At 47.8% G+C, this 14,452-nt stretch overlaps 1 protein-coding gene across 29 annotated transcripts in view; it reads left to right on the top strand.

Annotated features, from left to right (window-relative positions):
* The window catches only part of NRXN1 (neurexin 1), a 1,569,693-nt gene that overhangs the window by 573,116 nt on the left and 982,125 nt on the right, over positions 1–14,452 (top strand). For 21 of the 29 annotated variants that reach the window (XM_081000828.1, XM_081000824.1, XM_081000819.1 and 18 more), the window contains exons 1-2: positions 4,375–4,682; positions 12,249–13,895. In XM_081000828.1, the coding sequence (XP_080856954.1) occupies positions 13,157–13,895 (739 nt within the window). In that variant the 5' untranslated portion in view covers positions 4,375–4,682; positions 12,249–13,156. Of the gene's footprint in view, positions 1–4,374; positions 4,683–12,248; positions 13,896–14,452 lie in introns of those variants that run through there. The other 8 variants (XM_081000831.1, XM_081000830.1, XM_081000829.1 and 5 more) reach the window with 2 other exon arrangements.

Below are 14,452 nucleotides of genomic sequence, written 5' to 3'. Positions count from 1 at the left end.
AGGGCATTCCGCCTAGTGCCCCCATCCCCACAAATTCGGGGGTGGTATAGGGGCACAGCAGGCAAAGGCAGCCCCCCCCCCACAATCCTGGGGGGGGGTAGGGAGGCTATTTACTCCCATCACAGCCTCCTAATTACCTCCTGTGGGTTGGAGAGATGTTATTGTCAGCCATCTTCCGATGCGCCTCCTAGTGGCCCCTCCTGAAAACTGTTCTTAACCTGAAGCACCACTTTAGCTAATGGGGCCTCCTGCTGCTGCCGCTGCGCCGCCGCTGCACGAGTTCTGTTCTCGTCCTGAAGCAAAGTTCTTAACCTGAGGTAATATTTCTGGGTTAGCGGAGTCTGTAACCTGAAGCGTATGTAACCTGAGGTACCACTGTATTTCAGTTCAACAATTACTTTGATAAAATCCATATTTTGCTATGTGCAAATATTAGGTCCATAAATTACCATATAGCATATATTCAACACAAAAAACAGCCACAATTTGTTGTTGACAAATGGCAGCTTGACATATAAAGGGCCCTATCACCTTCAGTAGCTTAGGGCCTCATCAAACCTAAATCCAGCTTTGTGCAATGCCCCCAAGGCAGCCTTTTTGTGGCTGGTGCCCACGGCACTTCCTCAACAATCACAGGTGTGCCCACCGATTACAAAAAGGTTGGTGCCCCTCATTTTGCCGAGTCATAAGAATGGTTCCTCTAGAGCAGTACAATAAATCCAGATTGGTGTAAGCTTTCAAGAATATCAGGCAGAGTCTTTGCGAGCCCCAGCTGCTTCCTCCTCCTCCTCTCCTCCATCTAAACACAAATAAATTAATGGAACAGAGTAATATTGTCCTTGATTAATGTTTTGTTTCAAAATGTTACTGGAGTATCCTCATTCTTATTTTATGCCTATGCTCAGAAGTTGGCCAGCTGGAAGCAAAGTGTCTCGAAATTGTGGGCAAATCCTTCTAGGACTGTTTGCACAAGAAGATGGTAAGAATACAGAAACACAATGAACTTCCTTATACCAAGTCAGACCACAGGTCATAGAATCATAGAATCATAGAGTTGGAAGAGACCACAAGGGCCATCGAGTCCAACCCCCTGCCAAGCAGGAAACACCATCAGAGCACTCCTGACATATGGTTGTCAAGCCTCTGCTTAAAGACCTCCAAAGAAGGAGACTCCACCACTCAGTATAGCCTACTCTGATGGGAGCATTCCCAGTCGTACCTGCATATGCCAGGGATTAAACCTGTGGCCTTCTGTACAAGAACATAAGAAGAGCCCGCTGGATCAGACCAGTGGCCCATCTAGTCCAGTGGCCAATCATATGCCATGGGGAAGCATGCAAGAAGGATCTGAGCGCTATATGCAACAACAGTGGCAAGAGTATTCTTGGCTCAGAAATGGAAGCAAGAAGAAATACCAATGAAAGAAGAATGGCAGATAAAATTAACGGACTACGCAGAATTGGATAAAATGACAGGAAGGATTCGAAACCTGCGGGACCAGAGATTTACAGAAGATTGAAAGAAATATATGAATTATTTGAAGAGCAACTGTAATCAACAAATTACGCTAGTAGGACTACAAGAAGTTTTGTAAGGAGAAATATATGAAATATTGCAAAGACGAGAAAGAAAAGAGATATTAGTTATGAGATTTAAAAGTAATAGTGAAAATAAGAAATGTAAATTAAGTGAATAGATTGGAAAATTTTCAGATGTGATTGATGGAAGTCAAAAAATTGTATAAGATGTAAAAGTATGTTTAATTATTGTTGAAAATGATATGTTGAAAAACATATATATATATATATATATATATATATATATATATATATAAAGAAGGATCTGAGCACAACAACACTCTTCTCTCCAGAACCTCCAGGCCACCAGTATTCAGAAGAATACTGCCTCTGATAATTGAGGTAGAACACATTCATCAGGGTTGGGCAGGGGTACCTTTACTTTACATTCCTCAGGGTTAGGAGCCTAGCCACTGAGAGCCTTATCCTCCAATGCATGTGTTCCTCCACTGAGCCATGTTGACAAAAACAGTCCAAGCTCTCATATCTGATTTTCAGATCAAAGGTGAAGTGCTAGTCTAAAAGCACAGTGGAGGCAAGGAGTGGTACGATCTGTCTAGGCAAGGTGTGCTAGCTCAGGACAGTGTCTTTGTAGTTGAAGACTCCAGCCCAGATCAAGGAGCACAATTTAGACACAAGCAGAGCTTGAGGAGGGAAACAGAGCTAGGTAAGAATTAAGGAGGACAGCAAGTGGGACCGTTGTGGTGCTCTGTGATTGTCCAGGCACTGTACCAATATGGTGTTTCAAGAACCGCTAAACTGCGTTACCACTAAAATGCAGATTGGTATGTGTGCAAACATGGAAAAATAGAATTGAGGAAAACCCCTGATTTCACTCTATGAACTTGGATATCCTGTATTAAATTTTGTGCTTATTTGAGTTGCTGATTCTTGCAGGCATCCAGTTGGAACTGGGGTGAGTAAAGAGTTTTATGCATCAGAGCCTGCAGTTCACTGTTCTGCCAGTGTATATATGTGGTAGCATAGAGTTAAGTTTTCAAATCTGGTGCTAGAATATCCCATCCCAGCCTGACAACCTAAAACAGGGAAGATCCAGCTGTCAGAGTGGCTAGCCTGACTTAACATACAGGCATACAGACCACACCTGAAAGTGGCAAGGTTGATTTATTTCCGCTTTGGAATTATTTTGCTGGAAGAAAGTTGTTTGAGCTTTATGGGGGACAAAACATTTTGAAGACTCACAATGGCAGAGGAGAGACCAGAAGATGCAGCCAAAGGGCTAGTCCTAAGGCAGGATCCTTTGCACATCAAAAGCTGACAAGCACCCCAGCCATTATCTGGGTTTTAAAATGAGGCATATTCATAGCTGATAGGCTGTTAGCCATGCTAGTCCAATAGTACTGCCACATTCAGAGGCTGTATACTTCTCAAAGTACCAGATTTTGGAGGCAGGCGACACAAGATGACTGGTGCCTTCATGTCTTTCTTGTCAGAGGTCCCCAAAGGTATCTGTCTGACTGGTGATAAGGGTGAACTAGGTAGACTTTGGGAACGCAGGTGGCGCTGTGGGTTAAACCACAGAGCCTAGGACTTGCCGATTAGAAGGTCGGTGGTTCGAATCCCCATGATGGGGTGAGCTCCCGTTCCTCGGTCCCTGCTCCTGCCAACCTAGCAGTTTGAAAGCACGTCAAAGTGCAAGTAGATAAATAGGTACCGCTCCGGCGGGAAGGTAAACGACGTTTCCGTGCGCTGCTCTGGTTTGCCAGAAGCTGCTTAGTCATGCTGGTCACATGACCCGGAAGCTGTATGCTGGCTCCCTCGGCCAATTAAGCGAGATAAGCGCCGCAACCCCAGAGTCGGTCACGACTGGACCTAATGGTCAGAGGTCCCTTTACCTTTAGGTAGACTTTACAGGAGAGCTCTTCTTATTCTCATCTCTCACTTGGCTTTCTACTGATTCTCCTGGCAGAAGACACAAGAGAAGATGGTTCCATCTATAACATTAATCCATTGAGTTGCAGGGAAACTTCTCTCTCTCTCTCTCTCTCTCTCTCTCTCACACACACACACACACACACACACAAATGCTGTCTGAGCACGTGCTGGAACATTCAACATCCCTGTGTAAAGGAAGGTCCACTTGCGTCTTCATCTTTTCTTTCTGTAAATAAAGTTGCGTGTTTGCCTTGAACCATACATAAATACAACAGGGCTGTGTGTGTAACGGGAGGGTGCGTGCCTGCGTGCCTCTTGTGGAAACCCAGAGCCGGTCTGAAGGCGGGGAATATTGGGGGGGGGTGCCTCCTCAGTTCCCATCCTCTGCTACCCACAGACCGCTAGGCAAAGCTCCACGAGGTTTCCATTTTCTGGGGGTGGGGTGGGGGGGAACCAGCAGCAGTAGGACACATCTCTATATACAGGATCCCTGCTGTGGAAAAGGCTCGGGGAGGGGGCGTGTTAGAAAGCACGATCACGTCACCGGCTTTGAAGAGAAGATCAGAATTTGGTGCAAAAAAGAGAAAGGGGGGAAAAATGAACAAAGGGGCTGTTTTGGATCCAATCTATAAATTGCATTTCGTTCTACCCTGCGTCCCCCGCTCCCAAGTCCCCCCCCCCCCCGAAGATGAAGCGCGGACCTGTCTCTCCCCTTTTGCTCCAGCCTGGCTGTGATGGAGAGATTGAGGCTGCCGTGGAAAGAGGGAGGGAGGGAAGGAAGGAGGGAGCGGCTACTGTCCACGATGCTGCAGAGAGGACGGCTCCTCCCTCCTCTTGCAGACAGACAGCAACCAGGCGGTCACGTGGGCCCCCGCCAGCCCTCCTTTTCGCTTGCCTCTCCTCCCCGGTTCTGCGAGATAGAGAGAAGCCGGAGCCTGACGCTGCTGAAAAGGCAACGGACGGCACTTTTTTTTTTAAAAAAAGACCCCCCTCCCTTTCTACCCCCTGCTTCGTCTCTCTCTCTCTCTCCCCCCACCCCCGCCGATCCTGCCTTATTCAGGGGAGGGAGAGGAGGGAAGGGAGGAAGGAAGAAGAAGAGAAGGAAAGGGAGAGAGAGAGAGAAAGAGAAAAGGAACCTAAGGGAAATTCTCTTTGGCCAACACATGCCTCGAGAGCCGTCTTTGCGAGCGGAAAGGAACAGCCGTGCAGGTAAATAGCTGGCTTGGGGAGGGGACAGGTGGCGGCGGCGGCGGCAGCGGAGGAGATCGGGGAGGCTGCGGGCGTTAAGGACCCGGGTTAGGGACGCTCTGGTCCGTCGAGGAGGCAGGAGAAGGCGCGAGAAGGCGCTCCGGCTTGGCGTGCGGCGTTTTCCTCAAATTTTTTTTTGGGGGGAAGCAAGAGGTAGACGATCTCGGCGCGATGGTGGCTGGTTAGGAAGTTGAAAGGCTGCCGGTGGTGATTTATTCGCGATCGGGCGTGGGGTGGGGGGAGAGAGGGAGGGAGGGAGGGGAGGCAGGTCTCGCTGGCGTTTTGGAGACTCGCGGATGGGGGGGGGAGAGAGGGGAGGGGGGAATCGATCCTCTTCTTGCATGTCTCTTTCCTTACCCCCCCTCCCCCCCAGCCACCTTCCTTCCTCCCAGCACACCTTCGTTGGAAGGAGATGGGGCAATAGGAATAAGGAGCGTTTCGGGGAGCGGGTAGGAAGCTGGTAAGGTGGTTTGACGAAAGGTTGGCATTTCGGGACGTTTTTGATGGAGATCCGTTCGAGAGAGCTGGGGTGGGGATGTTCTCCCTATCGCCTCCCCTTTGCCTACCTAATGGATTAGAAGAAACTGCTCTTAGCCTTGTTGGTGCCTTATTTTGGATTTTATCCGTGCGTATATATCTGTATATGTATCTGCAGCCTTCCTTGGTAGAGGAAAAAAGGAAAATAATCCCGTGTTTTCCCCCTTTAGTAGCCAAAGAAAGGATTCGATGCTAGGAAATAAGTAGGTAGGGATATACGAAAATGGGGGAGGGGGCGCTAAGTAACCATAAATAAATACAAATAATGGTGGTGTTAAGGATTTTGCTTTTGAACTAAAGCGCTTCTCTCTTTGGCTGCAGCAAAGGTTGTTTTTGTGTCCCCCCAACACCTCCACCCCGAGCTCCCCGTTTATTTTATTTATTTGAGTCTACCATTCGTGTTCTCTCCAGGTCTTTCCCGCACCCGGAGAAAATCCTATGGACACTTATAACAGCAGGACGCTGCCAAGACTATATGTGCCAAAATGACCTGCTATTTATTAAGGATTTATTGTCATATCAGTCTCCCTTGCTTTAAGTCTCCTTCCCTTCTTCACCCCCCCCCCCGCTCCTCCGCCCTTGTTTTAATAGCTCAGTTGGGGGCACCTGTGACCAAAACGTGATTTTAATTTTTAAAAGCCCCGATCAGGTATTTTTTTTTCTTAGAGGAGAGGGCGTTGCATTTATTGATGAGCGGTGCAACACTGTATCCCCACCTTATTAAATGGAGGGGGGGAAAGGACAAAAAGGTTTTAATCTCTCTCTCTCTTTCTTTATATATTTAAAAGGTCTGAGAGCCCACTTTAAAAGCATGCCTGTTAAATCAGCAGTCCATCTTCCATTATATATATCTGCTTCACTTGTTTTGCAAATGACTAGACAGTCGGTGCTGTTTATCATTGTATCAGCCATAATAAATAAGCAAGTGGCTATTTATTTATTTTTTATTTGCTGCTGTTTTGGCATTATATATATATATATATATATATGCATGAGGAGGGGGCAGTGCAGAGAGCGTGGGGTGGGAGGGGGAGAGAGGGAGAGAAGAAGGAAAGGGGCTGGCCATCAATTTCATCTAAGAAGGATGTTGAAGAGGGATCTCCTTAGCTCAATGTCTCTCTCCTGCTGACACTTGTAGGGACCACTCTGCTATTCACTCCTGGCTCTTAGGTGTATTTTGTGTGTTCAGACAAGCACATACAGCCTTGTCCAGTCTTACAGCAACGCAGCTGGTCACTTTTTCCTCCCCACTGGCACAGCTCCTACCCTTCCCGTATGTGTGGTCAATCCAGCAGTAGCCTTTCCCCTTGAGATGGACAGACATGATTCCCCCCTCCCAATACTAATATTAACCACATAACCTCACAATCAGAGACCAGAGGATACTCCTTTCTGAGAACATTTTAACTCTTAAATCATACAGACAATTACCTGTCCATAGCTACAGCTCATCTATCTCTCGTCCTCTTTTGGATTTGTACCTCCACCACCCCTGCCAATAGCCGTTCTCTAAAGATTATATGAAATGCAGAAACAAAAACTCTCCTCCAAGCCACAGACTGGATGGCTGTGGCTCCAGGAACTTTTGGAAAATATAATATCTCTGGGAGATTTCCATTCCCTCTCTATGCATGCCGTATATGCCATTGGGCGCACAGATGATCAACTTCTCACAGTGGCCTCAGCAACAGCCCCCCCCCCCCCCACTTTACACACACAGTTGCTCTCTTCATGTGTTCACCTTTCATCTCCAAACCTGTAGACACAGAAATGCAAATCCACGAGCACACACACACACACACTTTCCTCATTACTTGCAGCAAATGCATTTCAGTCTTAGTAAGGCACAGGGAGAACCCCCCCCCCCAAAAAAAATCCAGATCCCCTTCTGTTTCTTACACTTGCAGTAACCCCTTGTGTTCACCCATCACAACGGCGGCTGCAATAAGTTGCACATTTAATGATGACACACCGTCGCCGTGTGTGCGCCATTCCTCTCTCACATGCACTTTATCACCTCTGCAGTTTACCCACCCAACAACACAACACACTTTCCACATACTCCTTGGGGGTGCTCATCCCCCCCCCCAATGCCAGTTCCTGCTCACTCATGCCTCGCCATCATGACACCTCATGTCGTAGATATGATCACACCCTCGGTTGCCTCCTCTCTTTTATTTTTTATTTTTTTGCACAGTCAACTCCTTATCCAAACGCCTCTTATGATGCTCACTGCTGTGGATGGAAGGCTCTCTTTCTCTCTCTCTCTCTCCCCTATACAGAGCCTCTTTTCACTAATGGGAGTGAGGCAGACAATCAGTTCCTTCCGCAGTTCTTTGTAACACCCGAAATCGATGCATTTTCTCCCCCTTTGCTTACTCTGCCACACAAAACCCACACAACCCTTCCATGCCATTCTCTCTTTCTCTCCCTGGCACACACCTGTACAAATGAACCCCTTCCTGCAGCTTTGCTCTGCAATTCTGTTTTTCCCCCACCTCCCATCGCAACCGTAAAACATTGGGTCAAGTAAAAAATCCCTCCAGCTCGTACACAGGTTATCCTCCTTCAAATTCATTAGCTCTCATTCAAGAAGCTATTTTCTGTAATTAATGAACTATCCCACCCCGCATCCCAACACAGATACATATTCATTGTCTGGCCCCCTTTCCTTTAGCATTTTTCACGGAGCACACCCACATTTCCAGGAAGGGTTTACAGGCAGAGCGCACGGTTTGCATGCGGGTTTGGATTCTTGGCGTCTCCGGTTCCAAGGATCTCTGGGTAGCTGGGCCCTTTGAGAACTCCTGCTAGTCAGAGGATGGGCCCTACCTAACATGCAAAAGACGAGAGCCCCTTTTATTTTGCGAGGGGGGCCACAGCTCATGGGCAGAGCACATGCTTTGCATGCATAAAACACAACAACAACACCCAGGCTCCAGGCTCGGCGTGTGTCGCATCCAGCGCACACCCACACTCTTGGGGAGCGAGCCAGAGCGCACATGTGTGTGTGTGTGTTTTGCGCGCGGAAGGTCTCCGCTTGCGGGTCGGAGTCTTGCAGTTAAAAAGCGTCTCGTGAAGCAGAGCCGAGAAAGCGATGCGCGGGACCTTGGAGAGCTCCGGCCAATCAGTGGCACCAGCCAGATGCTTTCTGTTCTGGCGATTCTCTTTCGTTTCCCCCAGACCTGCTGGACGAGGAATCCCGTCCACCCTCTCGCATCACGCATCCTTTTTTTCCCGGCCGCAGGCTCTATAGATCCCCACCCCTTTCCCCGGGATACTTTCGGCCAAAGACAGGCGCGCGCCCCCGCTCTCCAAAACACACACACACCGCGAAGCGCACGGAGACGCACGACGCTTCCTTTCCCCTCCTTCCTTCTATTTCCCCGGGAGGAAGGCGGGTGCGCCGCCGGCGCCTGGGCTGTGGAGAGCCAAGGGGAGCCGGGCTCCTTCCCTTTCCCGCACCTGCCTTCAGCCAAGGCGCCGAGATTGCCAAGGCACCGGCGGCCTCCGAGCCTGGCGCGCGCGCTGCCGGGCAAGAGGAAGGCGGAGCGAGGCGGGGCAGAGCTGCTGCTGCTGCCTCCGCCGCTGCGTGTGGGAGCGCCAGAAGGAGGCTGAGGGAGGACGAAGGAGCCAGCGGACGCTCAATGCGGTGCCATAAATTGTGGCGCCTCCTTCCCAGCCAGCCCTCCGGACAGCGGGGAGAGACACCTGGCTGGCCGGGGCAGCTGGCGGCGCTTGCCGCCTCAGAGCCTCTCTCCAGGTGGGGAAGGGCCTGCTGCGTCTTCCGTCGAAGTCTCGGCGGGGTTGGCTCTTGCCTCAGGAGGTGAAGAGAGGCTTTTGCTGCTGCTGTTCTGGCCGTGCTCAGCTATCGCCGAAAGGGTCCACACAAACGCGCACAAGGCCGTCTGCGCCTGCGTGGAAAAAGACCCTCAGTCTCGGGCCCAAGAAATTTCCCTCAAGTTGAGCAGCGCTGACCAAACCACCACCACGCACTGGAAACACAACAACACACAACCTCTTTCCTTATTTATGAGGCACAGTCCATATTATCACAGAGTAGACCCAAGACAATTTGCTGCCTGAGGCATATGGCACGGTGGTCCCCCTCTTTCTGCATAAAGAAGCTGGCTGGACTGGCACTTGGATGTTACTAAGAAGCTGGTTGACTGGGAAGCATCCCTCACAACACCTGAGGGCTGTGGGTTGCAGGTGAGGTCGAGAGAGGTGGTGTGGTACAAACAGCCCTGTCAGCCCCACAAAAGGGGATTCTAAAGGAGTGGTGGTGGTGGATAATAGAAGGGAAAAGGGGAGCTTTATTTATTTCTAAAGGAATAGTGGTGGGGTCAAGCACCTCCCATAAATTGCAGTATCCCCTACCCCCAATGGTAGGGCCGGCCCTGCATCCTAGCATTTTGCTAGCATGAGGTACTCAGGTATGCATTCTTCAGAGTTCCACCTACCTCTACGCACACTTCAGACCCAGTATCAAAAGTGGACTGTGCAGTGATGCACCTCTTCTCTAGTTCACGTGCATATAATTATTAATTATAATTATTAACGAGCACTGATAGTAAGCATGCAGTGTGCAGCCTGTCATTTTGCCCATGGTTGCATTGTCAGACACCACATTTTGGGCCTCGTTCAGTGGAGGATAGGCTAAAGCAGACTGTAGCTGGTAGCAACGAGCCTTTGACAGATGGGCAATGGTAGAGCAATGACTAGGGCCACTGAGTTAGAATTGGGATGTTAGAAGCACGCTCCTGTTTTCATCTGTGAAATGTTGGAAGGTATGGCCATATTTAGTGGGTCCCTGAATGCATTTGGGAACAGCACCCTAAATGCATTCTAATTTAATTGAACAGTTGCATTTCTACCACACAGCTTCACATCCTGATGCACTGCCCACATCCCTTCATAAAGGAATACCTTATTGAGAGGGGCATTTCAGTCCCAACAAAGACACTTCTTTCCCTCTCCTCAAATAGAGCTCACTCTCAGCAATTATAAAATGAAGCCCTATTCTTGATTTGTGTAGCTGTTACCAAGTAGTCCCATTTACTCATACAGGGAGATATAAACTGATCCATAGCTCAGTGATAAAGAACATTATTTGCATGGAGAAAGTTCCAGATTCATTCAGTCTCCCATTAGGATGAGGAAAAAGTAATCTGAAACACTGGAAAGTGAGATCCAGTCAGTGGCACAATACTCACTTTACAATGGTCTGACCTTGTGAAAACCACATTATTGTGTTCTTAAACATGTTCTTTGGATGAAGGGCAGTATATAGATTTAATAAATAATAATAATAATAATAATAATAATAATAATAATTACAAATGTGCCAAGACTTACATAGTGCTACTGCTATCCGTTTCCTCTTCTGTTCCTTTGAAATTTCAAAGTATTAAAATGCGCAAAGCAAAAATTGAAAAGCAAAAATTAAAAACAAACAGAAACATGTCCTGAGAAATTACAGAATGTTGGCTCCCTCCATCTTGAACTTACAAGGCATTAAAATGCGTCAAGCACCTTGGCAACTGATTGAAATTATTTATATTTACTAAAGCACTGCACTGTTCATTCCAACATTTTCTGAAATACAAAACTGTACCAACAATTGCAAGATACTGCTTCCTACCAATCACTGCACAATATCAAGCTATTCCCCTTCTCCTCAGCTTCCCACCTGATTGGCACAACATTGGAATGCTCCCGGTTACTGTGCAATAGAATGCAAATTAGGGATGGCAGTGGGTGAAATTTGCTCAAGGCACATCAAGAAAGAAAATGACATTTGATAGTCTAGGGAAGGTTGTGCTCTGGTGTTACTTCTACTTTGAGGCTTTTTTTTGAGGGGGGGGGTGTTGCTATTGCATGTGCCTGAGTTCTGCAGGATGACAGCTTGTGCTGCTAAAGTGGGACACAGATTTACTATAGAAAAGCTATCAGTAAATATGTATTATCCATTAAGTTAAATATACAACTGGGAGAGTTCAAGGCAGTGGTGGGGGAGATGTATTTCTTAAAACATGCAAACTGCTTTAGCCATACCACACAAAAACACTCGCACGCACGCACAAATTAATTCCAATATGAGAAGGTATATATAGAGGCTTCTGTGAACAGGGCTTTGGCCTTTATCCTAAAGCAGAGGTAGCCACTGTGTTCCCCTTCAGGTGTTCCTGGACCACAATTCCCATCAGCCTCAGCCATCATGACAAATAGCCAGGGATATTGAGAGCTGGGGTCTAGAAGATGCCACTGTTGGCTATCCCTGGTCCTAAAAGAGTAACAGCAGCGGATGGCTGAACTGTGATCTGTATGATACAGCTATCTAGCTGTTAGGCATCCAAGCTTCTCCCCCCTTTGCAATAATGTAAAATTTCAACAGCTAAAAGATTCCAACAAATATTATAGACATAACAAACACAATCCTACTTCTAGCAAGGAATGCAACAGCTATGGTAATTCACCGTCTGTTCGGCTCTGTTGTGATCTTGTCCCATTTTCATGAATTTAAGAACACTGGGGGGAAATAAGCAGGTTCACAGCATGCAATAACATCACTGAATGGAGGATAGTAGGCGTAGGTTTATTTCTGTAATGAATTATGTTTGAAGATGCCCAAATGGCAGTAAACATAAGTAACACATTTAAATGCCCCTTTCTGCCATAACAAGCTCTGTACATGAAAAAGGCTTTTCCAATGATTTTTCCAGTCCAAAAAATTACTGCTGCAAACAGACTTGGGCATTTAAAACAGTGACTAATGGAGTTAACTTGAATGGAATTCATCACAAGAAACTCCCCCCCCCCCAGCATAGGGCATAAAGCATGAAGCTTTAGCTTTATTGTAGCAAGGCAGCTTGCACTTGCCTCTGGTTACATTTAAATCTGTGGTTACCCTCACCCTTTTTACAGGCTCGTTTTACTTTTCATTCGTGGTTTTGAAATGTACTTGTCTTTTGTTTTATATCTTCACAGATGGTTTTTTTATTTTGAAAAGAGCACAGCGCAAAACCCCCCAACGATCAAACACCAGGATCTTCATAGTTTGGGCCTTGCTCAAGGAAAACAAAACCCCAAAACAATACAGGAGCTGTGAAGCTTTGCATTTCAAGTAGCTTCTGAGCTTCATGACAGTGTCTGGATTTCAGCTCCATTGGGAATCTCCTCCTGATCTGTTGCATGGCAAGCAGACCATGATCTGATGAGAGGATCAGCCTTGAGAAGACTGGATTGTAATCCGGCAATTGCTTGCAGCGAAAGGTGAGGGAGAATCCTGGGGAAATACAGCTATCGGGTAACATGACTTCTACACGCGCTTGGATACTGATTCCTCCATGTGTGCTGGGATATTGATAGAGTCTCAGTGGGCCTGTGGATCTTTGGAGAAGGTTTTCTGGGTGGCTTGTTGGCCTTCTCCTCTCTGAACATCATCCCATCTCCTTTCCAACTTGGTGACATGGGTGTTTGATGGTAAAAATTTCTGCTGACTCATCCATCCTTAGACATCTCCTTCGAAAGCCAAGCAGATGACCGAATAGCATCTACCAGTGCCTTTTATTTCTAAAGTCATTTTTTTACATCCCCGTCAAAGTTGCACATTTGCTTGTGCTTGAAAATATTCACTTTCATTCATTTTGCTTTTTGCTTTTTCTTCTTCTTTTTTTTTTTGAAGGGAGGAGGGATTTACATATTGGGTGCGCCTCCCCTGAGCCTCTCCTACTGGGAGAGGCAACTCCACTATTCCTCCCCAGAACATTAGGAAAGCAAGAGTTAACTTATCTAGTGTGAGGGGTTCCTGGAAAGATTTTACCCTGTCTGCTTCAACCCCCCCACCACCACTCCCCCCTCCTCTCCCCCCTCTCCCCCACCCCACCCCACGAAGAATGGGGCCTGTGCTCCTCAGGCGTGGAGGTTGCCTCCTACTATGGATGGCCCTTCTCCTGGGATGCTGGGCCGAGCTTGGCAGCAGCCTGGAATTCCCAGGAGCAGAGGGCCAGTGGACTCGTTTCCCTAAATGGAATGCCTGCTGCGAGAGTGAAATGAGCTTCAACATGAAGACCCGCAGTTCCAGTGGCCTGGTCCTTTACTTTGACGACGAGGGCTTCTGTGACTTCTTGGAGTTAATCCTGACGCAAGGCGGGAGGCTCCAGCTCAGCTTCTCCATCTTCTGTGCCGAACCCGCCATCTTGCTCTCCGACATGGCTGTTAACGACAACCTGTGGCACACAGTGGTTGTCCGCCGCAATTTTAAGAACACGACGCTACTAATTGACCAGACTGAGGCTAAGTGGGTGGAAGTGAAATCCAAGCGACGGGACATGACTGTCTTCAGCGGCCTCTTTCTCGGAGGGTTGCCTCCTGAGCTGCGTTCAGCTACTCTAAAAGTAACACTCTCCTCGGTGAAGGACCGGGAGCCCTTCAAGGGATGGATAACAGATGTAAGGGTCAACTACACACAGTCCTCGCCTGTGGAGAGTCAAGAAGTGCGGCTGGATGACGAACAGAGCCACCTGTGCGCCAGGGATGACGTTTGCCTCAATGGAGGCGTCTGCTCTGTGCTCAATGACCAGGCTGTGTGTGATTGCTCCCAAACTGGCTTCCGCGGGAAGGACTGCAGCGAAGGTAAGAACATGTTTTCACCTTTGCCCTGCCAGCCTCTCCCTCAATGACAGGGAAGGTCAGGAGATGGAGACTGCATGGCTTTTCCTCTGTATGAGTGAATCTCGCAGCTGTGCTTTCCCCTCATCCATCTCATACCTTGGACCTTCGGTTAAATATTCCAGCCCTTCTTCCTCCATCCCTTTGAACAATTATTGTCGCCATATGTTTTGCAACTTTTAAGACAAAGTTGAAGATGAGGTGGTGGGTGGTGGCGGGAAAGTCACCATTTTGGGAACAGGAAGGTTGTGGGCAGTGAGCAATGTGGTGAGCAGAACTTGGTAGCATGGAAGGGAATGTGGGGTATTAGGTTTAGAAAAGGAAAGATGAGGAATGGGTAACTTGCAATTATACTTGATGGGGTTTCTCCCATTAGGAAACGGGCTTTCAAATTCATCCACAACTCCAGTCAGCTGAAGTACTTGATTTTAAACCTGTTTAGTCCCAATGAGATTAAATAACTCCAAAAGCAAGTATTTGGCCTTAACAGATTTGTGGATTTGGCTGCTCCTAGTTTGATT

Source organism: Podarcis pityusensis (assembly GCF_964106645.2).
Source record: "Podarcis pityusensis genome assembly, chromosome: 3".
NCBI classification, from domain to species: Eukaryota; Metazoa; Chordata; class Lepidosauria; order Squamata; family Lacertidae; genus Podarcis; species Podarcis pityusensis.
Note: the sequence above shows the minus strand (reverse complement) of the source record. Positions and strands in the feature narration are given on the sequence as shown.